The sequence below is a fragment of the Sarcophilus harrisii genome, chromosome 3 (genome assembly GCF_902635505.1).
Source record: "Sarcophilus harrisii chromosome 3, mSarHar1.11, whole genome shotgun sequence".
NCBI lineage: Eukaryota > Metazoa > Chordata > Mammalia > Dasyuromorphia > Dasyuridae > Sarcophilus > Sarcophilus harrisii.
The window spans coordinates 393,867,065-393,893,452 of record NC_045428.1 but is presented as its reverse complement, the minus strand read 5'-3'; the positions used below and the strand labels follow the sequence as shown (position 1 = coordinate 393,893,452).

At 36.6% G+C, this 26,388-nt stretch overlaps 1 protein-coding gene across 2 annotated transcripts; it reads right to left on the bottom strand.

Moving 5' to 3' along the window:
• Nucleotides 1-7,904: 7,904 nt before the first annotated feature.
• PRKRA (protein activator of interferon induced protein kinase EIF2AK2) lies at nucleotides 7,905-25,411 on the bottom strand. Of its 2 annotated transcripts, none has more exons than XM_031960397.1 (8): nucleotides 25,102-25,411; nucleotides 24,242-24,411; nucleotides 20,611-20,692; nucleotides 16,154-16,232; nucleotides 14,952-15,069; nucleotides 13,614-13,708; nucleotides 10,617-10,791; nucleotides 7,905-8,668 (listed from the first exon to the last, which is right to left on the bottom strand). In XM_031960397.1, the coding sequence occupies exons 1-8, from the start codon at nucleotides 25,164-25,166 to the stop codon at nucleotides 8,511-8,513; spliced, it is 942 nt and encodes a 313-aa protein (XP_031816257.1). In that variant the 5' UTR covers nucleotides 25,167-25,411; the 3' UTR covers nucleotides 7,905-8,510. The 2 variants fall into 2 exon arrangements, with proteins under 2 accessions (XP_031816257.1, XP_031816258.1); XM_031960398.1 differs by having other exon boundaries at nucleotides 7,905-8,665.
• Between the last annotated feature and the right edge of the window lie 977 nt (nucleotides 25,412-26,388).

Sequence of the window (26,388 nt, the reverse complement as noted above, 5' to 3'; positions counted from 1 at the left end):
AGAAGATATGCAATATGATATCAATATTCATGTGAAATCATAAAACATATTTTCATATAAATCACTAAAACATTAAAAACAATATAAAGAAAATAAAAAATTATGTTTTAGTCTGCCTTCAGAATTTATCAGTTCTCTCTCAGGAAGTAGGAAGCATATTTTGTCCTGGGTCCTTTGGAATTATCTTACGTCATTGTATTGATCAGAATAGCTAAGTCACTCAGAGTTGATTTTTATTGTACAGTATTCAATATTGCTCTTACTGTGTTTAAGGTTCTCTTGGTTCTGCTCACTTCACTTCTCAGTTCATACAAGTTTTCCCAGGTAGAATACTTTACATACGTATTTCGTTTGAGACTCACAAAAGCCCAGAAAGATAAGGACGTATTTTATAAAGAAACTGTGACTTAGTACCCAAGTCAAGTGACTCATAAGCAAGGGTAATTCCTTTGAATATACTCTCCTTTATTCTCTGACATTGCCACCATCCTAGTTCAGGCTTTCATCTCCTCATGGAATAGGCTGCTGGTGGGTCTACCTGCTTCAAGTCTTTCCAAACTTCAATATTTCCTCCATTTAGCCATTAAATTTTTCTAAAGTGCAGGTCCAAGCATAGGTCTCTGCCCCACATTCAATAAACTCCAGTGGCTCCTGATCACCTCCAGGATCAAATATAAAATGCTGTTTGGCATTCAAAGTCCTTCATAACTTAGTCTCTTACTACATTTACAATCTTCTTACACCTTAATCCCAAACCCACAATCTTTGATCCAATGACACTAGTGTCCTGGCTGTTCCAAGAACAAGACACTCCATCTCTCTATTCCCAACATTTTCCTCGGCTTAATAAATGGTTGTGGATTTGACTTGGCTAAAGACTTGGTAGAAAAAGGTTAAAATCAACACTTTCCCTTCCCTCAAAAAAACTTGCAAGCGAATAGAATGAAAATAACTGTGATAAAAGTAGAATGTTGAAAGAACAAAGAAGGAGATAGAGAGAGAGGGTTGGCTAGATAAAGGGAGAGAGGCAGGGGGAATCAAGTTAAATTCTATAAAGAATAAGATGATAAAAATGAATAAGACCACAAGACATAGCCTTGGAATTCTTGCACGGATTCTAAAGAGGATGCTAGTTGGTTCACTACAGAAAGGCCCTTCTATTATGCATGCCTAGAAACAGGCTCTCCAAACTAACTGGTGGGTTGGTTCCATGCCAGTGACTGTACATGCTCTTAGTTCTTTTTTAAGAAAAAAAATTTTATTTTTAATTATTTGTAGAATAAAATAATCATTTCTATAACAGCATAATAAAAAAGATAATTGATTACACATGAAATACAAATCTACTATGTATAATTTCTAGTCCTTTTAAATATGCAATAAATTTATGTAAATATCTTTTTTTTCCCCTTCTGTCCCTCCTACCATCACCCCATTGCAGAGATGGCTACTATTAGACACAAATGGGTACATATATGTATGTGTTGAGTGTGTAAAATTATTCTATACATACTTCTATTTACCAGTTCTTTCTCTGGATGCAGGTAGTATCTTTCTTCAAATGTCCTTTAGAGTTAATTTGGGCTAGATTTTTCATTATGCTGTGAAAGAACAGTAAGAAGATATTAGGAGGGAATAATGTGGTAGAAGCCATGAGGAGACACTCGTGGGGAGTGGATCATCAATAATGTGGAGGGCTACACTTTGAAAAGAAGACTGACAGATTTAGCAATAAGAAATGATTAAAATGAAAATGAAATTTGAAATGAAAACCATTTCAGAGGATGGTTTTGGTGGAGTGATGTTGATAAAAAGCCAGATAACAAGTGAATGGGTGATGAGGGAGTGAAGGCAGTGAATGTAGGCCACTCTTTCTAAGAGTTTAGCAGTGAAAAAAAAAGGAGAAATATAGGACAGTAGTGGCTTGAGGCATTGGCAGAGCTACTAGAAGGTTTTCTAAGGATAAAGAGACATGAGCATGTTTGTAGGCAGCAGGGAAGGAGTTCATAGATTGGTCAAAATTGAAGATTAGAAAAAGGGGGGGTATGAGAAATGAGTTAAACTACTTAAAGATATGAAGCAAGGGTGTCCTGGTAAATGTTTTAATAACCAACTTCCCCCCAAATTATATGACTCACTTTTAAACTCAACAGGAATTTTAATATTTTCTTGATCACTTTCCTAAATCTATAATAAACAAAACAATCAACCAAGTTCTCTCTGATCTGTCCCCTTTGCCAGTTTCAGATTTGCAAATGCTCACACTGAAAATTTAATGACCAGTTTGCCAGTTTGCTCTTGCTCCAGCACACCCTTGGGACAAGGTCAAGGCTTTTCTTCCACAAAATGAACAAATAGGATCATCTGCTGAGAGAATAGAATATAACAGCAGAGTAGGTGGTTTGACTTTACAGGAGAACATTTGAAACAGACATAAAGGAAACCAATCAAAGATGAATAAAAAGATTGGGATGTAGCAGGGAGACTCCTAGGAGAATTCACCCTGAATTTGTGAGCAGACCCAATGGCTAAGATTTCCCCTTCAGCACTATTCAACTACCTGGGGGTAGGAAAGGACAAGTCATAGGATGAATTTTACCCCAGGGTGAAAGATTAGTAAATTGTGAAGAGTATAACAAAAGGCCACAGCATTCAAGGGAGAAAGATGGAGATTGAACAAATAAACCACAGTGTCAGTGTGTTGAAATAAGGAAATTAAACCAGAACATAAGAGCTAAACTAGGAGAATTATATTTAATATATATTTGAGATTAATAGCACAATAGATTTGCAGTTTCTTGTACAATCATCTTTTTTTATTTTACTATGTTACTGAAATGCTTATTTTATTCTGTAAATTAAAAATACATTTTAATGAATAGAGCACCAGCCCTGAAGTCAGGAGGACCCAAGTTCAATCTGGCTTCAGACACTTAACACTTCCTAGCTGTGTGACACTGGGCAAGTCATTTAACCCCAATTCCTCAGCCAAAAAAAAAATTTTTTTTTAAAGAAGAAATTAATCTATCAATAAGCACTTATTAGTACCTACTCTGTTCTAAGGCCCTGTAATATAAATAGGCAGCTTGCCCTCAAAGAAATTATATTCTACAGGAAGAAGTAGTAAAGGACAAGAAATTGTAATCAGAAAGGAGAATTTCAGGCTTTAACACCACAGAGGTGGGATATTTTTGAGTGATAGGAAGAGCTAAAGTGTGACTATTGCTGTGAGTGGCTAAGGAAGAACCAAAAAAAGATCACTGGAGATGAGGAAATGGAAAAGTGGCCAGGTATTAGGATTATCAACATGAATATTAAAGCATCCTTTAAGATGGGGGATGACCACATTGATGATTGAGGAAGGACCATATATATATAGCACTTATACCAGAGCCACTTTGGCCTATTTAAACCTACTGTTTAAACTAAGCTCCTCACAGGCCCAGTCTTAATACAAAATATCTCTTCAGGTGACTACAGAAATTTCTTCCTTGGATGTCCGTAACATATCCTGTATTCTGCTTGAGGGTCTCACAAGAACACCAAAGGCCTTTATTTTCTCCCTTTATTTGGTTTCTGTACCTTTCACTTGTGCTGTAAATTTCACTGCATTTTTCCCCCTTTAGTAATTCCTTTTCGTTTTCTTCTAGGGCATCTGGTCTGAGTTATGTACATTATCCTGGGTTACTCCTCTGAGACATCCAAGTGGAAAGAAGAAGGAATAAAATGAGTAGGTCCTCGAAGTAATTCCTAAAGCAGCATTTTCTGTCTCAGAGGAGTGGGGGGAAATCTCCATTCAGCGAGATATATGATTTTGTTTGTGGATGGTACAATGATGACATCAAACTTCAGAAGATAATAGAGCTTTCTTAAAATTCATTCAAAAAGAGACAAATCTAATAATCCACTCAGAAAAAAACAAGTGAATGAAGAATGAAATGTTGTCCATCTTATGATAAGTAGTTAGCTGGAAACTGACTGAGTTAATCAGTACATTTGTGTGTAATAGGATAGCTACTACAAATAGACAATGACAGACCTGGATTTGAAGAGGAGAAGATTGGATTAAATTTAGGAAACAGAACTGCACTATCATTGATCCTAAACTGCTCCCTGACCAAAACAAAACATTCTTTTTAACACCAATATTCTTTCCCCCCCCCACAGCCTTTATTTATGCATTATAATTAATACCAACATTCTATAATTCTACTGGAAAAAATCTCCAAAATAATTTCCTTTTAGAAATTATCTTACTTCGAATAAAATACCACTAAGATTCCACAAGTCAAGATAGCATTTAAGTTCTGATAGCATTAAGTTTTGATTATATCAAGAGTTAAAAACAAAAAGGTCCTTCTGAAAGGATTATTTTCAAGATGACCAATGGTTCACATCATAATTAAGGGTTTGTTTTGTTTTCTTTTCTTCTAATAAAATTTCCTTTGCAAAGAAATGTTTGTTTTTGATAGGAAAACTTTTAAAAGCAGATTAGTTTTTGCATGGAAGAACAGACTCCAAAGACTGAACATTACACGTCATCCAAAGGAGAAGGGAGAGAAGAGCAGGTATGAGGGCAGGTATATATATATATATTACTTGCAATGAATACAGGAAGTTTTTAAAGACATGAATAAATAACAAAACTTTCATTAAGAAAGTAAGTACTATGTGCAAAGCACTGTGCTAAAGGCTACAGATAGTATTTTATTTCTGGAATTTTTATTTTAGGGAGATGACAAATATAAAGTAGTGGCCCAGGAAAGGTATTTGGCTTAAAAAGCTATTGCTGTTTGTCTATTTTCCAAGAGGATTGTGGAGTGATGTCTTGAATTTAGATGAGACAGAATTGCACAAAGTTGTCAGCCTCTTTCTTCCTGAGTCATTTAAGTCCAGCGGTGAGACAAAAGTCAGAACAACTGAAGATGGTCCTGGAGTCTTTGATAAAAAGCCACAAGGGTGGTGAATGGAGCTTTGGGGGAAGTGGTTAGCTTACCCTTTTCAATGGCACTGGCAGTGTTCATTCCAGTATGGTTCTAGAACTGGAACATAGGAAAAGACTAGCCAGAGAATAGTGACTGGAGACAAACTACACCTAGAAAATGCATGAGACATTTACCTGGTAGCAAGGGCTACCAGGCAAGAGTTGCAAGATTTAAAAAGTTAAGTTCTCTAGGGTTGGAACCTGGTTAAGAACATCTACTAGAAAATGAGGTATGTCTGTCATGTACAAAGGGACAGAGTTGACCTGAGTTCCTCAAAAGTATCTGTGAAATATTAAAGTATCATTCCAACATGTTAGAAGAAGGTATAGATGGTATCTGGATGGATAGATGATCAATTTAGATCTGGAAAGAACTTTTAGAGACCAAGAAGTCTAGTTCTCTCACTTGATGGATAAGAAACCTGAGGTCCAAAGAAGTTGTGACCTACCCAGTGAGATTATTATGGATTCATCAAAGTATCCGAGTGAAATAGAATCATTTACTTTATATCATGATTCACATAAAACAGAATTTCTGGAAGTTCTCAATTTCATTGTGCCCTAAAGATTCATTTGTAAATCAATTGTTTATAACTTGGAACACATTTCTCATGAGATTCAACATGATGTGCAAAGAGCACCAGTCTTAAAAGTGACCTAAATTCCTTCTGACACACCCAGCTATGTGATATTAAGCAATTTACTTAATCTCTATGTTCCAATCAACTCTCTAAGACTAAAAGTTATTGACTCATGGTTGCTTTGCATTGGTAGAGGGAGATTCTTACTTGGTTCTCTCAATATGCCAATGGAAGCATAGGCCCTGACAAAAACAAATATTATACCTGATGCTTAAATTTTTAGGCTAGACCACAAAAGTTTATTCAATCTGTAAATCACCAAGACTGTCAGTAAATACTGACACCACTACGGCAACTATCTCTGTACAAATATTTTAGTGAAGAAACAATCTCCTTGTTGTGAGAGAAACACATTTTCCTCTGCTTTGGGGCAGGTTTCCCTCTCTGAAAGCAGTTTGATCACAAATTTCAGGCCATTGATAGGTTCCCTATTTGATCAGGAACTGAATCCAACTAGAGGACAGGAATGGAGATTAGTGGCAAGAAAGGGTTGAGACATGGGTTCCATAGTGTCAGGAGCATGGAGGCCCAGCAATTAAGATTTCTTGCCAGCATGAACATTTTGGGAAATCCTTTTAATGCTGGAAAATCTTCCCTCATCCACTTATTTCCTTAATTATTAAGTCCAAATAAAACCTGTCCATTTTTCCTTTCAAATTCCATACTATGATACTTCTGTCCATGGTTTCTCTCCTTTCCTAGCCCACTCTTACAGACTTGGATCTTGCTTTTAAAGTTCTTGAAAGCTGGAGAATAAACAACTTTCCCTATCCTCCACTATTAGATGCTGATAGTGTGATTTGCATAATTATACCCAGATGCCTGAGGAATTCTTTGTGATTTCAAATTATGGAATGCTAGTTCTTGAACAAGAGGCATTCTCTAATATATGTTCTTCACAAAATACGGGGAAAAAAGATTTGAAATTTGAAATCAAAATATGTGAACCTGGATTTAACTGGAATTTTGAAGGCAAGGTCCCACTCCCTGAACAAATTCGTGTAAGGACAGAGTGGATAAAAGGAATAATGGTAAAATTATCATAATATGGAAGGAACCCATTTGCCAGCCAGGAAAATGTCCAGAGGCTTTCCCCTACTGCCACTGGAACTCAGAGTTTCCTCTAGTGGGTTTGACGCTATCTGAAAGTAACTTGGTGCCACCTGTAGGGATCAAAGTGGTTCTGATGTAGGCTGGCGAGTTATAGGAGCACCAATTATGGCAAAACCTAATGTTATTTGCTCAGATATGAACTATTAAGGGCTAAATGGAGAAAAAATACCCAATATGGTCAGCTAACAAGAAAAACTACTCACTGCATCAAAGACCCCCGTCTGTCAACATCAGTTAATAGGAAGCATGAAAAGAATCTTATTCATGAGTGATTGATGCAAGGTTAAGACTTTTGGAAGAAAAGTTACTCAACAAAGATACATTTTTCCAAGATCCACTGCAATTTTTTTTCACCTTCCAATTTAACTTCAATTTTGGTCATTTTCCTTTCAGATAGTCTTACCTATATTGATGGTGTACAGTAGGTGTGTGCCACATAAGATTTTCTAAGATTTCTTGAAAGTGGGGATAGGTGTTAAAAAGGTGATATTTCCCATTCCACCTGGGCTCATAAGTCATAAAGCAACCTCTGGTACAGCATTTAAATGTTTCTGTTGACCAGAAATAAAAATGTCTTGCTTTTATTCTTTGCATTTTTTCCCCCAATTTAAAACCATTAGGGAAACAAAAGTCTTATTTCAGGCTTGATACACAAATGATCAAAGTCATCTGCACTTCAAGGGAAATCCAAACTTGGATTATTCTATGCATTTGCTCAAAGGACCTACTTTGGGGAACATGAAATGAATAAGACATTCTGGAAAAGAAAGATGAGGCAGAAAAGATTTGAAGCAGGAATGAGGGCTTATTAAGAGGAATAGCTAAAAAAATCTGCTTTCCTCTTTCCCCCTTGACACCAATGTTCCAGCCAATGTTTTTCCTGCCACTACAGAACCCTACCCTGAGACAAGGTGAAGAGAGACAACAAAACTAGCTGGAGACTATTATAAGCTAAGAATAGACAAAATAGAAGAGAATAAAATCCAGGCAGCAAGTGAGAAAAGTCAAGTGGAGTTTCTGTGGCTAACAGCCATTACTGAGTGGGTATTCATTCACATTTAATGGATATATCTAAGTTGAACATGGGTAAGACAGGGTGAGCCTCTAAATGAAAAACTATAAAACTAAAATTCATAGAGTAAAATAGAAAGAATTAAAGAAAACAATCAAGTCAGTAGCTTTTTAATAAAATGCAGTAGAACCCCATTATAATACACAGCTCTTTATTACATGGATTCATATATACTGCGGTCAAATCATGTCCCCTGAAACATAACAACTACATGCAATAAAAGTATGATATAACAGTTAGCCTATAAGGCCGGTGTTAGTCCTGTCCCTCAACACTAGCATTATAAAGGGGTTCTTTAGAAAACCCTTTAGTAAGCTTAGTGTGAGGAAGGATTTAAGCACCAGTAAAAATTGTTGCTCAGTAGTAGTTTTATTTCATCATTGTCATCATCATTATAAACAAGAAATATTTATTTACTGCCTACTGTGTGCATGGCATTGTACTAGGTGCTACACTCTGCTTCATGATACAAAGTTTATAAATACAAGAAAACAATACAAAGTTGAAGCCATTAAAAAGAGCTTAATTCATAACCACTGCTGTGATATAATGAAAACTGTAGTCTGATGGTTTTCTATGAAAGTGATTTAGAAACATCACACAAGCTAAACATTACAGTCAACATTTTACTTGGGGGGAAAAAAAACTCCTTTTATGTGCTACTGCTGCTTAAGGATTTTTCTTAAAGTTGCTCCAAGTTTTACTTTCTTTCTGCCATTATCTTTAAATACTGCAGGGCATTGTGAGCTGCATCACTGTGAGCACTGCCACAGGAGACCCCAGAACCATGGCAGACTGTGATGGGGCTGGTTGAAAGTTCAGCAAGACACTGGTATTGTCCATTCACACTCAGTTCTTCTGAAACAGATAAACTATTATTACTAACACATTATACATACTTTCTATCAACAATTGAGAAATATGAGTTTGGGAGATTAACAATATCCTCTTATTAGTAAGCAAAAGTTTATGGTGCTTTATTAATCCTTGCCACTCACTCTGAAGGTTAAAACAAAACTCAATTCCACCAACTGCAGGACATTATTTAAAGTCCTGTCTTTTCTATTTAAGATGTCAGATACTGCCCATCAATTAATATTTGGATCTGGGCAAATGAAAATGGAGAGTCAGCTGAAGACTTCCTTTGGTCATACACATTATTTGTGTGTATGTGAATGTTTTAAAGATTACAATCTCTGAATTTCTATTTAGTGAAGAATCCATTCTTATGACCAATTGTAATATAGAGGTAATCCTGCATTCTTGAAGATGAAGACCATTAGAAGGAAAACCTTTGTTACATTCTATCAAATTGCAAAGTCTTCAAATGTGGGCCAGCAGAGTACCTAACCCAAAATAGGTATTCAAAACCAAAACCAAAACAAAAAAACTTGCTGAACATATGAATGCCACTAGAGTGTATCATCTGAGATCCAGGCTAGCTAAAAGATCCATTAAAACAAAACAAAAAAAAAAAAAAAAACAAATATTTGAGGCAAAGTATAACCCTGAACTAAAAAGGAAGAAGGTAGGCCTTCTGATTAGTTACAGTAGGTGAAAGAGGATCAAATAAGACAAAGCGGAAGGAATAATAAAAGTGTATAACAATGATAATGTATTAAAAACAGCATGATTTAGTCATATTACTTCATTTGCATTCAATTTAGAGCAGGGAGTCCTTAGACTTTTTTGTGTCATGGACCCTTTTGGTAGTCTGGTGCAGCATAGACCCTTTCAGAATAATGTTTTTTATTGCATAAATACATAAAGAATTAGGAAAAAACTAGTTGAAATAATTACCAAAATAGTTTTTTAAAAATCAAATTCACCAAACCCAAGTTAAGAACCCCTGGTTTAGAGGAAAATGTTTGAATGTAGAGAATAACAATGGGGAAAGAAGTTTTCATGTTGATAGCCTCTTTATCCAATAACAAATGCAGTTTTATAAGAATTCAACCAGAAATATGTAAAATAGTAAATTTGCTTAAAAATCTGTTAGGAGCTTTTTGAAAGTAACTGCATCATAAAAACATAATGCTAACAAAATAAAACTTTTAATTTAAATAACCATGAATTGATATTTTCCACAATTCTACCCATAATTATAGATATAGCCAGTCTTTTTATAAGATACCTTTTTGACCTTATATTTGTGCTTCATTTCTAGGCTCATTGAAATAAACATTTATTGCAGTGTGAGCAGCATTATTAGGCCATAAAGGTAGCATGTATTCTTTACTCTTTGTATCTCCTCAAAGTGCTATAGAAAATCAGAAATCTCCATCTCAAGTATTGCAAATCCTATTCTTTCATGATTAATATGAACCTCTGATTATAAGTTTCAGCTCTAACCAAGTCCTGCTCACTTACCATCAAAACTAATCAGATTACGAGTGGTTTTAAAGAACTAAGCTCTTTAACATGTTATAAGCTGAAATTTATCAACAAAAATACACTGAATAGGTTTTATGAAGTGCTTAGAATAAAAAATCAAGTTAACCAGTCTACATTACCACTTTTTCATTTGTTCTCTCCCCTAACTTCAAAAATCAAGGACCAAGATAAAGTAAAAATTTTAAGTCAAGATGAATGGGGGGCAGTCCAAAAAGCTATTATCCCTATTCTTCCCCCAAAGTAATGGGATAGAAAAATGTTAGAATACTATCGTACTGATTATTGTACATGCATTATGCATGAATTGTCAAGCAATATTAAGAATGACTGGATTCTAACCAAGAAATGTATATTTTTGTTTCCTAAATCAACAAAAAAATGTTAAAAATTGATTAAAAAAAGAAAATCTTACCTATATCCAAATATGTTATTTCAAAACCTTGTTCCTTTCCAATTTCTCCAAGCATCTGAATATAATCTGTATTAGGGATACTGAGTAGGTTTCTTCTCAGTGACGTTATTTTCTCCCCATTTGAATTCCTCAGAGTATTCCAAGTACACCCAATAGTACTTCCTAGTGCATTTGCCTGAAAAATATTTGAAAGTTTAGACTTATGATAGACAGATAACTTTCACCCTGAATAAAAACATTAAAGAACTATCTTAAATTTAACTTTGTTTAAAAAAAAAGGCATTTTAATCATAAAACTGGGGCATCTATGACTTTTCATTTTTTTCCCTTTTCTTTCCTTTTTAATAATTATAACTTTTTATTGACAGAACCCATGCCTGAGTAATTTTTATAAAAAAAAATTTTTTTTTTTTACAAATAATTTACATTATCCTTTGCACTCACTTCTGTTCCGACTTCCTCCCCCCCTTAGATGGCAAGCAGTCCTATACATGTTAAATATGTCACAGTATATCCTAGATACAATATATGTGTGCAGAACTTTTCATTTTAAAATGGATAATTACAAGGGGCAGACACAATTATAGAGAAAATTTCTAATTAAATATTTGTGTAATATAACAATTAGTACAAATATTTTTTGAAGTGAATGGTTTTCATTAGAAATTTCCTGGGACTATATTCAAGGATTCCACAAAGTTGCAAATAATCTTAATCTGTTTAGTAATCTATTCTCAGGTAATTTTCATATTAATTTTCACATAATGCACTAATATCCTTCAGAATTGCTAGATTTCTCTCTATTCACTTTTTTTTTTAACCCAAGTCTGACAACTGATGTAGAACTATAAGTATTGAGGGAAAAAAATCAGGCAAAGTTTGATTTGAGAGAGTAGGCCACAAGAAAATTTTATCAATCTAAGTAGAGTCAAGGGATGGGAAACAAAAAAGTGAAATTGCTAAATAGTTTGGAATATTTGCAGCATTACTTTATTTTCAGTTAGGCAACTGCTGTTTTTGAAAAAAATTGTCTAGCTCTAATAAAACCATTTCAACCACTTAAAAAAACCCTTTATCTGCACTCCCCATATTCTACCAAATGTAGACACAGATAACTGTTAACTCATTTGAGAACCAACATATTTTAGTAGAAAGTTCCAGAAGTTGCAAAACCTAGAATTGAATCTCTGGCCTAACATTTACTAGCTGTCACCTCAAGTGGGTCCCATAAACTCTTTGAGCTCTGTCTGATCTTTGCTAAGTTCCTTTGTCATAAAATAAAGAAATTGTGACCTATACAAATCTTCTAGTCATCATTCTGAGGTTCTCTCCAGTACTAGTCTTGATAATTGCTAGGAGTACAAAGTGAATAAGAAGGCAGAACAGGCAGGAGGAAATAAGTCTCACTGGCTCTATAATCTCATCCAACCTCAAGGTGCCCTTGGAGTCTCTCTGCTATGATCCCACATTTGAGAATTTCTCAGCAAGTGACACAGGGCCAATGTGTCCTTATCTGTGAAATGAAAAAGCTGGAGCAGATCACAGAATCAAACAACTTAGAGCTAGAAGAGACCTCAAATACTATTTACTTCCACCTCCTAATTTTATAGGTGAAGAGTAGGCTAAGTGACTTGCCTGAGATAATCCAAATGATAAATAACAAAGGTGTCATTTGAACCTAAGTCTCTTTGACTCCAAATATCTTAGTTCCTTCCACTGTACCACACTCCCTCTAAATAAAGTCTATAGTTCATGAAAAAGACTATCACCCTATATTCCATGTTCTAAGTTCCTCCCAATTCCTATGCTCTAAGGTAAGGATTCTTAACTTGTTACATGCCTTGGGACCCTTCAGCAATCTGCAAAGTCTATGGACTCTTTTTCAAAATTATATTTTAAAATGTAGAAAATAAAACACATAGATCACAAAGGAAATCAGCTAAACAAAAACAATTATCTTCATCTCTAGAATACTAGCTCCCAAGCCTCCTAGAATCCTTATCTTCCTTCAAACCTCAGCTCCAATATAATTTCCCACAAAAATCCCTTCCTAGATCCAACCAGCTTTTAATATTTTCTCCACCTCCCAAAAGACCTGAATTGTATACATTTTGCATTTACTTGAATGCATATGTGTTATTTCTCTTGGTGGAATATAAGTTTATTAAGGCAACTGTTTTTTGTGGGGGAGAGGGAGGGTTTGGTCTTTGTATCTTCAAAGCCTATCACTGCCTGGTATATAGGGAGATACTTAATAAATGTAATTATCCTAATCTCTCTGTACCTTAAGTTTCATTCACATGTAAAATGTACTCAAAATGCTTACTCCATTTACCACGTACTCATCATGTATTTACTGACCACAGGAAGGCAATACGTATGGAAAGAGCTCTCTACTTAAAAGTCAAAAGTTGGGAGTGTGTTCCGGCTATGACACAGGATAAAGCATTAACCGCTCTCATGGCACCAGCCTCTTCATCTGTAAAATGAGAGGTTTGGGCTACTTTGTCTCTAATGTCTCTTTCCAGCTTAAATCTTACGAGTCTCAGTTTTCTTATTTGCAAAATAGATGATCATAGATTGCAAGAGTCAGAAAGAACTTTAGTGTCTTTCTAGTCTAACCTATCAGATGTGTGAATCTTCTCTACAAGACATTCCCAGAAGTGATCCCAGCACATGTGTTTTGGGTCTTTTCACAATGCTAGTTTACACTGCACTAGGCATGCTCTACCCTGACACATTTGCCAATGTCCTGCCTAAATAAAATGTGGCACCCCAAGAGTAAGACAATGTTTTTGATATGTGCCTGACCAAGGTAGACTACAGTGGGATTACATCGTCAATTTAAATGATGGACATGAAAGCAACAGTTTGATTTTGTGTAGTCAAAGGATTTCATGGGACTAAAGGCTAAACTGATCTAAACAGAATAAAAACAGTTTTCTGAAGAATAAGATACTTGATCATACTGACCATGAAAGCCCAATTACTACTTACTAAGGAAACATTGTTATCAGGAGAGAATTCACGGAATTTGGCAAGAAACTTTTCAGCAGCATTTCTCTTGGCTTGTTTTTTTGATGCCCCTTTTCCTAAAGAAAATAATAGAAAATATTAAATAAAAAAATTAATGTCCACAAAGGAAGATTAGATGGATTATGAAAGAACAGGTTCCTATGTAATGTAAAAATCGTCTCATGTTACCTACATGTTCTTCATGTAGTTTCCTCCTGGTTTCATGCTTGCTTTTTTTTTTTTATTAGTGTTAAGTTGCAGATACCTGGTAAACTTGTTATCTGCACTGCTTCTATTGTTGTACTTTATAGATAAATGTCCTCTATGTGATTTCTTTTTTCTCAATAAGCAGATTTTTATATGCACTTTTCTTTAGTAAAGTGCACTTGGTTTACTTCTGACCACTTTCCCAATCTGTAATGGTCTACGCTAGTTTATAATCTTATTCTTCTAGGCCTATTTTTTTGTCTACCTTAAATGAATTTCACCCCTCTGAGTGTGAAGGGATGGAATTAAATTGGAAGAATTATTAAAGAGATACTTATTCCTTGAAATTGGTTGTAGTGTTCAACCAAATTTCAAATTCATGGACTGCTTTAAAAATATTTCAAATGCATTAAAGAATAAATACAAGAAAAATTACATAAAAGTACAATTATACTAGCTTATGCATATTTTTCTTATTGTCTTCAATGTCTTTTAACCTGACATTATTCTCATGTCATTGTTCTTCCTTTTCTATCATCTTATTTTCTATCCCACCTTTATGCTAATCTCAATCTTCCCCTGGAGTTCTTTTGCCTTTTAGAGTTAATGGTTAATCTGAAAACTACAGCTTTTCTCTGCATATCCAAAAAAAAAGTACATAGCATTTATGTACATATGTGCATCTGCTTTAATATGATGTTGGGCTTAAAAGTGCAAAATATGCATATGCTTTTAAAAATTCACTATCTCCATCCTTAATTTAGAAATACTACCTCATTCCTTTAGATCCATTCTTCAAACCTACACATTCTATGTAGAGTTATGAAAACATTTGCATTCCACTAACTGCACTCAAAATTTCATCTACTGTGTCAGAAAAAGGCATTAAAAAGTTGAGAGCAGAAGGCTTTAGCTTATTAATATGTTGTGCAACAAGACTTCTTTTAGGCCCAGGATACATGCTAATGGGCATAAGTACTAGAGTTATAATTTATTAAAGTATTCCAAAGCAATGACTTAAAATATGAATTTAATAGAAAAGTAACAATATTCTACTAGAACAAAAATTTCTTTTGACACAGCATGTTATAATATTACACAAGACATATATACCAGTTTCTATAAATGATTCAAGTCTGCAGATCGTGGTGAACTCTTTCTTATGAGCAGGTCCTCCCTCCTGAGAAAGTGTATACTCAGGAAGTCTCCAGCCATGCTGAATAGCCAGTTCCTTCAAAACAATAGTAAAGTTTCATTTAAAATATCATTTATGTAATAATTATAATGAAAACATAATTTCTTTTCCCCAAATCTATTATATAAGGGGTAAAAAAGTAATGATGTATGGCAATGCAAAAATGAGGGAAAAGTTCATCTTCTACTTTTACATAGACATCCTAACATTTTATACATAAAAAAGTCATCAATATCAACACAGAAGCAATGTCCTCCTGTGAATGGAATACTTCCATTTAACTATAAACACTGACATCTCAGAGATCAAATGAGAAATCAGGCTGCTGAAAGCCTCTTGTAGAACATTAGAGAGGATGTTTTGAGGAATTCACTGCTACTGACTTCTGTGGCCTCTCCTTTCATATCTGAAAATTTCTGTGTCCAGAAGCTGGCTAACCAATGCAATTGGATGGAACAGGGCAGAGCAAAGAAAGCAAACCAAGAGTTTTGGTGAAAGTTGCAGAAGAAAAATGAGAAAAAAATGCCAAAGGAAAAAGCCCACATAAGAGAAGAAGGTATTCAACAGGACCAACTGGATAATGAGGGTGGGTAATTGTCCAAAAGAATGCATAGGTAATCTGTAAGAAGGATGATCTGCATGCAATCATTCAAAGCTGTTTGTATTATCTTTTGGCAGAGTAAGCAAATAAATATACTACTTCATTTTCCTTGACCTATCCTATCTAGTCCGGGTTATTTATGATGGCTTCTCTCACAACATAAATAGAAAAAAGATCTTCTGTCATAAATAGTAATAAACATCCTTAAAATATAAAACATTCTACCCATGTGCACAGGGGTCCTGTATATCTCAAATGAGAATTCCACAAATCAAAGGCAGATAATGTATATGGGAGGAAAATCCAAGATATGATAAATAGAATAATCTTTTCAAATTAATTTTGTAACATCTACTGCAAAAGTTGTTTTTTTTTTTGAAAACAAAATATATTTAAAGACACATTCCATCCCCTTTTTTATGCAACACAATTGTATTAAAATCATTGTTATATCCTTTATCAGTGAAAAAATAATGAAAAACATAGGAAATATATGAAAAACATAACTATACAACATACCTGTAATGAACCAATAGGATTAGCCTGATTCTTTGGTTGCTTGGAAGGATCAGGAGCCATTGGGTCTGGAACTGCAAAACTAAATTATTTTTAAAAATATATTATGAATTATGAAATAACTTTTCAAATATAACTAAACACATGTTTATTTTGAATCTGTAATACATAATAGGGGAATATTCTTTTGTATTAATTTTTATCCTATTTTGTTTGTAGTATATTATATTAAAACATAGCTAATGAAAAATTAAACATAAAATTCTAATTTCACACCTTTTGCTTATTATCTCCTTTGGATTATTGTTGCATTCTGCCAGGTCAGAGGTCAACAACCTACATATAATTTGTAGACTTAATCTAGTCCACCACCTGTTTCTGTATGACCAGTGAGCTAAGAATGGTTTTTACATTTTAAAAATAAAATAATATAACAGTTGGCTGACAGGTCCACTACAAGTATCTTTCTTAATCAATTCTACTAACATACACAATACAGGCATTCATTAAAAGTATACTTTTTTATGTAATATGCAGTCCTTAAAATTGTGTAAACCAAATGCTGGCAAATACAAGCTATATTAAATTAATTAAAGAGTCTACTCTAGATATAAATCGTGATATATCCTATTCTAAAGCAAGAAATCCATTATAAGGCCAAAAATTGACCCTTAGTCATGATCTGATAGCATATTCTATACTACAAAATTATTTTAATGTAATGGAAATTAAAATTTATGGAGAAGATACTGATTTTTTTAAAAGATGTGAACTTCAAATTATTTGAGAACTACAGCTTCTTGTTGGATGCTTTGAAAACTGATGCCAAAAAGAAAGTGAATTTTCTAATTTCATACTTAAATCCACATTATTTTTTAACAAATACAAACATTAAACTAATGAGTTCAAATCTAAATAAGAGTTACAAAGAGCTGTGGAACCAAATCAGAAGCAAAAATCTCTTACCTTTAAAAAATGTAGTCAAATTTTGAATTTTAATTCAAGATGAAAAAATGTTTCATTAACACTTTATTAAAGTCATTTAGAATGAATCTTGAATAAGAAAATTTCTTTAAAAACTGAATACACTCTCAAAAAATTAAACTAATATAGAAATAGCGAACATAAATGGAGTGCTGATTATGAGCAAAAGACTCACTACTGGTTCTTGCAGAAGAAACATTATATGACATTAGTGAGTGTGAATTAGAATTTTCTGAATCTGATTTTTCTTGTGCAACAAGAGAACTGTACAGATCTGTACACATATATTGTATTTAAGATATACTTTAATATGTTTAACATATATGAGACTGCCTGCCATCTAGGGGAGGGGGTGGAGGGAAAGGAAAAGTGATTGCAAAGGGCAATGTTAATAGACCTGGCTCAGACATTTACTTATCGTATGGTCAAATAAATAATTTTGTTTCTCTGAGACTATTTCTTTACCTGAAAAATATGGATGATGCTGATTATTCCTACCCTCATAGGAGTGTATTAAAATCATAAGATACCATGTTGTGAAAGCACTTCACATACTATCAAGCTCTATATAATGTAAATATATCATCATCATCATCATTATTATATTATAAGACTAGTTAAACTGACTGACAGGAAATTTTCAGAGTATCAAATTAATTTGGACATCCTAGATTTTATTTTTCCATTATAGTTATTTGTGTATATCACTTTTAAACGAGGAGATCTATAAGCTAAGGATTCTGTCTTTTTCAACTCTATTTCCTCTAGTGCCTACAACAGTGCCTCAGACATGGTAAATATTCATGAACTTTTGACTGAAATGATCTGATAATATATTTTTAAAATCTCTTATCTAGTTCTAGATTGAACAATCTCATGGTGTAAGTCTATGCTATGCTTTGCATAAAGTACATTCTTAGTTTCTGAGTGTAGAGGTAAAAATTTAAAATGGACAAGACTGATTTATGTTAGTCAACTTTAAGTAGAAGGAGGTCCCTAGTTATTTAGAAGGCCAGAACCAATGTAGAATTGAGCTGCATGCACAGAGTTTGACTGATGGACTCGATGGACAACTTCTATGACTACTGAGATTTCAGATAAATACTATCTTCTGTTTCTTTTCTGACTGCCAGCATGGTTTCAAACTTTGAATTGTCATTCTTTAGGCATTCATGTACAATGTAGTAATCTGAAATTATCAAAATAATTTTTATTAAAAGGCAGGAAATTATGACATTGGATGAACCCTTCTATGCCTCACAATTCTCTGACAATTTCCCCTTTCCACCTGTCATGAAATAATGAAATAAAAATATACAGTGTTTTTTTGGCTTATTTTTCCCTTTATATCTAAAACATCACTAGTAAAATTTTCACAGAATTCACTCATTCTTATAATGCCATTCAGTTTTACAATGTGGCAAATGCAATGAACATTTTATGCTGGTGACTTTAAGGTGCACAGTAATAAAAGGGCAAACATCAAGGGCAGGGAAAAAAAAGTCAGGCAATGATTTGGCCAAGTCTTGAAAATGAGTACATATCAATTACATGTGATCCCCACTCTCAAGCATCTAAGTTATTCTGGAATATTAAACACAAGCATTTGTGTATAAGGTCTCTATAGTAATAGTTCTAGGAATTCTCCAAGTAGGAAAGAATAAGAATGTGGCCCAGCCAAAACTCCATAGTAAAAAGGTAGAGGAAGGGAAAGTGTCTATAACAACCTAAATAGAGGATGCTGGCATCAGTTAGAAACAAATGGCATCTTGTGTGAATTAAGGACATTAGAACTTGGCCCAGAGATTAGTAACAGATATATTGGGCTGAAATGAGATATAGCTTCTAGGAATAAGATAGTGATAGTCCCATTATATTATTCTGCCCTGATTGAACCACATCAAAAGTACGGTGTTTGTTTCTAGGTATAATATTTTAGGAAGGATATTAATAAGCTGGAGAACATCCAAAGAACAAGAACGGTGAATCAGGACCTCAACTTCCTTGCACAAAAGGTTTAAGGAACTGGTGATGATTGTCTAAAGAAAGGAAGACTAGGGATGGAATAGAAAGGTGGTTCGGAAGGAGGAAATGAATCAGAGACATGATAACTGTCTTCCAAATATATGAGTTATTATACCTGTATTTGTCTACCCCAAGCAGCAGAACCAGAACCTATAACAAACAAAGCTGTTCAAAAGTGGAATGGACTTCCTCACAATGTAGTGGATTCCTCTAACTGGAGCTCTTCATGCCAAGGCTGGATGACTAAATGTTAGCTATATTGTAGAGGAGATTCTTTTCTGTGTATGGGTAAGATTATGTAGGTGCTGTGGTCCCTTCTAATTCTGAAATTCTCTAAATCTTTGACATAAATAAGGGAGTATCTAAAAGTGTGATATACACAGTACTATTTAATATCTCAGCCAATTACATATCCTTATGATATCTGATCATGTCCTAGAAATCAAAATTCTTTCCAATAGTTAATTTTACCAGCTAAACTACCATATAATACAATAATTTGCAAAGGCCTGATATTAACATCCACTTAATAATCCCTGCATTATTACATGATATATAGCTTTCCAGTGATGAAAAACTAATGTAGATTTAGAGGAAAATGTATTGCCTGAGTTTTTATTTATTGCCAGAACCTTAGAAGACAGTTTTATCTGCTAACATTTGCTAATATAATACCAGATTTCCCATAAGAAAATATTTAATCAATACTGCAAAACAATCATGGTAAATATTAGCCTATCAAAGAATGTAACAAGAAATAACTGGATTTTCAATTCAGTTCCAATTGATCAATGATGGACAGAACCAGCTACACCCAGAGAAAAGAACACTAAGAAATGAATGTGGACTACTTGCATTTTTGTTTTTCTTCCCAGGTTATTTTTACTTTTCTGAATCTGATTTTTCTTGTGCAACAAGAGAACTGTACAGATCTGTACACATACATTATATTTAAGATATACTTTAACATGTTTAACATGTATGAGACTGCCTGCCATCTAAGGGAGGGTGTGGAGGAAGAGAAGGGAAAAGTTGGAACAGAAGTGATTGCAAAGGGCAATGTTGAAAAATTACCCATGCATATGTTCTGTCAATAAAAAGCTATAATAAAATAAAATAAATAAATAAAAATTAAAAAAAAAAAGGAAAATAACTATCTTCTACTATACTGATAAAATCCTACTGGGAGAAAAAAGGCCTTCCTCAATAGAGCATTCATTTAAATTTAATTCTTGAACTTATTTATTCCTAAAGTCCTTCCCAGAAGTGAGAGTTTTCATTAAAAAAATAAATGAGGGTTTCCAGTTTAAATACAACAGTTCATTCTGTTGTTTTTGCAAACATACTCAAAATTTTCATTTTTGCCTCAGCAATGATATTTCTGAACTGAAAAATGCAAAAAACAAAAAAACAACCAAAAAACAAAAACAAAAACAAAAAGTGTAGCTCACCAAAGACTTGCATTTGCTTTCAAATGGCCAATGGCAGCTTCTGCAGCTTTATGCTTTGCCATTTTCTTACTTGAACCTTCACCTGTGTTAGGGAAAAAAAAAAAGGCAAGATGACCTGAGAGAACATCAACAAGATATGAGCAAATGATTTCAATTTACAAAAGGGAAGGATGGTATAATTAGTACTTATTGGAGTACTGATTGTATGTAGCACTTAAAATTTTGCAATAAGTGACTTGTCCAGGATCACACAGCTAATAAGTATCTGAGGGTTGGGTTGGAAGTTAGGTAACTCTTGACTTCAGGACCAGTGTTCCAACCACTGTGCCCCTTCCTTAGTTGTCTCCAAAGTACTTCATATACATTATTTCATTTTGCTTTTACAATGACCTTTTGAGGCAGGTCCTCTATATAAATACTGTTTTCCTGGTTTTTATAGATGGGGGGGGGGGGGCCTATAGCACAGCAGGGTTTAAGAAAGAATCTAAATCTGGATCTTCCTTACTCCATATATATAGCACTCCCTCCACACAGTACACTGCTTCTTTAACATATAAGTTAAAAAATATATAGTGAAATCTAAATATATATATAATAAAAATTTTTCTCTAAGTAGATACTCATTGGTTGGGAAACTGGCTAAACAAATCAACATACATGAACACAAAGGTATAGTACTATAATTGTTAGAAATGCCAGACATGAATACAGAAAATCATGGCAAGATTTGCATGAATTGATGCAAACAGAAGTAAGCAGAGCAAGGAAAACAAGGCACATAATGATAATTACTACAACAATGTAAATGGAAAATTCTACAACCACAAAATATTTGAAAATGAAATGTTGCAAAATTATTAAAAACAAAACAACAAAAAAAAAGTATGGCACCAGAGGGGAATATTAGAAGACATCTCTCTCAGCTCAAATGCTTAAGAGAGGATAAGGATCCAAGGTTATGGAACATTGCATATGCCACCAGATTTTTTTTAAATTTATAAAACTTTTTTTCCCCCAGGCTTAAAAAAAACTGTTACAAAGGATGACTTTCAGATGGGAGAGAGGAAAGAATACAGGGATATATCTAGACCATGTAAAAAACAGAAGATAACAACTAAAATATATTTTTAAAAGGATTTCTTTACATACTCAATGTATATATCAAAATAACATTTAAAAATTATAAATGCTCTATAAAATGATAAAGAAGAGGTTATATTTCATGCTCAGAGATATTGAACATGTTCACTTCTCCTTGAAGCCTGGGTTTAAGGATAAATACCAGTGTTACAAGCATAGAATCCTGAACTTCTGTAATGTAGCATAGCCTGCTTATGGCAGTGTTAAAGAGTAAGCTTTCCTTTACAGCACTTAGCAATAAAATTATTTAACAGCGAAATTATTATTTTTCTAACTTGTTTCAGCCTTGTGTGCCTGGTCAAACCCCAGTTAAAAGTTGTATATCAACGATGACTATATATAAGGTATAACAGTAATCTTTCAAGGGATTTCCTCTTTTTTCCTCTTCCTCATTTTAAGGTCAACCTATATTCCCATTATGACTTGAAAAAAGAGGGTAGGGAGAGGAGGACATAGTCTATTTCTAATTTCAAAAGGTTCAGTGAATAAAACATTACACATCTAACTTTTTCTTCCTTACAAGACAGAGTAATGTAGTGAAACAAATTCCTGTCTAACCAAGAGACCCAAGTTCAATTTCCAACTTTACCAACACAGCTGTTATTTCTGATAAATCATTTTTCTTGAGCATCAGTTTCCTTTTCTGTAAAATGGAGTTATTAGTCTAGATTTCTAAGTTTCCTTTAACCTCTAAGATTTAATAACATAATAGTCTCTGGAATAAGACATTTTATTTAAGAGGCTAAAACCTGCATTTTATCAATAAAAGGAGTGGGGATGGAGCAAGGATAGGTTAATATTTCAGACAGCATTGTATGGGGTCATCTTTTAACAGAAGATTTCTAGTCAGTAGTCTAAGGGAAATTGAAGGAGAGATGGAACTATTTTTTAAAAACAGCTTAAATATAGCTAAACAGATTAGCAACATTCTATATTTTAAAATATGGAGAGGTACCCAGGCATTGAGAAATTAAATAACTTGCCCAGTATCACAGCCAATATGTGCCAAGAGGCAAAACTTGAATCCAGGTCTTCCTAAATCTTCATTTATTATGCTAGGTTGCCTCTTTGTGGTATATGTAAACAATATCCCAGAAACAAAGACTACCTGAAATAGCCTTATTTCTTTGGTTTTTAAGGGAACACATTTACTAATAATAGTGACTACATTTTTACTGTGTATTTGAGCAAGTAAACTGTTTTACTCAACAAGGCACATAGTATAAACATTTTCATCTTTATTTTACACATCAGTAAACTAAGGCTCATAGTACTTAACTCTAACTCAATCACACCATGAAAAAAATAAAGAGAAAAAAAAAGATTTTAAGCTCCCTGTTAATTTTTTAACATAGATTACCAACCAAAATTCATGACTTAGCAGTTTTCCTCTAAGTAGATTTACAAACTGGTTACTTGGCTTCAGATGGGAGGATGTGTGGAAGTTTGGAGACAAGAGTACCTAGATTTATATTCTGACTCTACCTGATATGTAACTTTCGACTTGTCATATTGATATCTCAATATGAGCCCAGCTCTCTCAAGCATAAAATGAGGGGATTAGACTATATGCATTTAAAACTTGCTTTCCTTTCTATGGCTCCATGCTTTTTTCTTTTTCTTTCTTTTGCTCCAATTCTCAGCTGGGAGAATAGTGGTTATTCCTTCTCAGTTCTCCCTAAAGACCAGCCTTCAACCTCCGTTCCTATGCCCTTTCACCAGAGATAATACCTTTCAGGAATATGAAATGTAATTTCATCTCAGTAAGAAACAAAACAAAAACTGTGCCCTCTCTAATTTTTAGATGAACTGATCATAAAACTTGACTTTGGGGTTTATTGTTGTTTCCTTTCCACCCCCAAGTAAAATGCAATGTTGTCTTTTAGAATTCCCCTGTTCAAGAAGTTAGTCACAAGAAGGCAGTATCCATACTTAACAAATAGGAAAATTCATATATAAATTATCTAAATTCATCGTCTTCTCTTTGGATTTGGAATAAGACGTCTCACTAGGCCAGCTCCAGTTTGCTAAATAAAATGATATGCTTGTTTCTACCACAACGACCTAGGAAAGCCAGACAACTTTCTTAGTTCTTACAGTGAAGGAAGAAGAGAACTTAAATAAACCTCTTCACTTAAGAGCTGCAAAAGCAGAGTGAGAAATGGGAAATCAAGGTACTGGTAGCTATATTATTTAAGTGAAAACTATTTTAGAGTCTCTACTCATCTTTAAAGTCTCTCCAGCTCTAACTCTTTCTATAGAGACTATCTTAGGGAGCAGGAGGCCTCCATTACTACTGTCTTAAATTGGGCTCTTGGGGTGTTATTGGGGGGGAGAAGGAAAAATCGGGAGAGAAAATAGGGAAAAGAAGATAAAATGTCTTTCTTCCGAGGCGACACCTTCCCGTGTGGGCATTTCCCTAGAGCACCTTCCTACCGCAGCCGTTCCTGCCTCTCCAGGACAACTGTTTGGGTTAGCAGCGCGTACAGACCTGAGCAGGTTATGTCACCAACTGTCACTTTGAAGGTGAAGCTCGGCGTATTTGCATGTCCGTCGGCTCTTTCAAATTCATAAACAGGCACGTTATTGGTCTTCATGCCATACTCATGTAACACCTGGATCGGCGTTTTCCCGGGTTTGGCGGTGATCATTTTCCCCAACCTGCATAAAGGAGAAGGGTTTGGTTGCTTGAGATGCCAAAGGGGCAGGTGTGCGGGTGACGGAGGGCATCAAAGCAGGTATTTGAAGCGCCAAATGAGGCCCTTTCCAACACTGATCGGAGAGTTCTGGGCTCGTTCTTAAGACTACGGCGGCGTTTCTTCCGAGGAGCGAGGACGGCTCGGGGAGCGTAGGCAGTCTCCACTTTTCCCTGCCGGCAGCAGCACCGGTGAGGCTCAGGAGAGGCGGGGAGGGGGTTAGGGAGGGTCAGGGAGAGGGAGCCCCACAAGCTGGCTCCAGCAGCAGCACCTGCTCCGGGAACGAAACCATCTCCCGAGCACCGCGGGCGTCTTCTTTCTCAAGCCTATCAGGGTTCAGGTAACTCGAGCTGCCCAGGGCTTCTGGGAGGCGACGGCGACAACTCTGCTGCTGCCCGGGGGGGGGGGGGGGGAGGAGAGGATGGCAGGACCGCGAGGGGCAGAAAGGGGGAAGGATGGAGCGGAGCCCCGGAGGGCGGGGCTTCTCCCGGCTCCAAGAAGCGGATGGGGGGGGTGGGGAAGAAGGGGTGTACTATTACCCACAAGGCAGCTCGGAGGCCTCCTCGTCCTCTCTGGCCTCCTCCCCTCCTCCCCCGCCAGGCCCAACCTGGTATCCTTCAGGCCCGGCTTGGTCAGCTAGGGCCTGCGGACTGACCTGAAGGTGCCACTGTCCTGAGGGGCTGGCGGCGGGGCCGCGGGATGGAGTCCGCCCTGAGGCATGTTCGGCCGTGGGGCTGAGGCGGGAGCTGCCGGCGCGGCCGGGGCCGCCGGGGCGGAGGCGGGAGCTCGAGGCCGGGGGTTCGTTCTCCTCCCCTTGGGCGGCCCGTCCCCGAGAGGGGCCTCTTTGGCCCCCGGGGCCGCCGTAGCTGTGGCCGTTGCGGTCGCCGTGTCGGTCGCTTCCCCTTTCCCCTCCGCTACTGCCGCTGCTGCTTCTGCCGCTGCTGTCTCTTGTCCCTCTTCTCCACCTCCTCCCCCCTCCTCCTCCGCGTCCCTGTTGTGGTTCCGGGGGGCGGGGGAGAAGAGGAGGAGCCGATGGCGCAGCCCCCTTTACTCCCCCCGCCGCGCCCGCACCTGCTGCTGGCGCCGCGGCCCGGGCCCCCCGCCCGGCGCTCGCTCCTCCCAGCCCGCCCTCAGCGGCCACAGGCTCCCCCAGATCGCAGTCCGCAAACTGACCTTCCCCTCGCAAGTCCGCGGGCGCGTGCCGTGTGCGATCCCTGGCACGCTCCCGCCCCCACCCCAGCCCCTCCCGCGGGCCCCGCGAGCCGGGCTCACCCTCCTCCCTACCCGGGCGAGCGAGCGGGCTCACCCTCCTCCTCCCTACCCGGGCGAGTGAGCGGGCTCACCCTCCTCCCTACCCGGGCGAGCGGGCTCGCTCACCCTCCTCCCTACCCGGGCGCTTCTTGCCCCGACTGAGGAGAGGGCGAGCCTGGGTCGCCATAGTGGGAGCACCCACCACCAGACTCTCTTCTCTCCTTCCTGCAGCTTAGCCCCCAGCGACGCTTCCCTTCCTGAGCCGGGTGGAAGCATGTCCGAATGACAAGCGATCATTATCTAACTAAAAAACGACGCTCTTCTGTTTATGTATAAAAAGCGTGCTCCCTATCCCCAAACCCTTCTCAGTCCCGGGGGTCCCCAAATCCAGGGAGCACGAACGGGTAACTTAGTGAGTTGCGGGCCTAGGGGGTTGGGGGCTTGCCGGGCCACACATGACGTCATGTCAGAGCTGGTGTAGTGAAGGGCATCCGTCACCACAAGTGTCCCCTCTGCCACGCGCTAAGTCGCACGTTGAGGATGCAAGTTGTTACAAAGAGTGAAACGGGTCCTGGGAGCAGCGCGCTCCCCTTTAACGAGTCAGTTTCCCCCCTTCCCTCCTCGCCACCTCCTGGGGTTTGCTGGAGTCATCTCTGCTTCGTCCTTGCTTCGAACCGTTGAGCTCTGGAGC

Excerpts from the sequence above, each read along its gene's own strand:
- PRKRA (XM_031960397.1), bottom strand. The coding sequence starts at position 25,166 with ATGCCTCAGGGCGGACTCCATCCCGCGGCCCCGCCGCCAGCCCCTCAG. Across the intron at positions 15,070-16,153 it reads ATCCTATTGGTTCATTACAG|GAACTGGCTATTCAGCATGG; the intron begins GTATGTTGTATA and ends ATTGTTTTGAAG. Across the intron at positions 13,709-14,951 it reads TGAATCATTTATAGAAACTG|GAAAAGGGGCATCAAAAAAA; the intron begins GTATATATGTCT and ends TATTTTCTTTAG.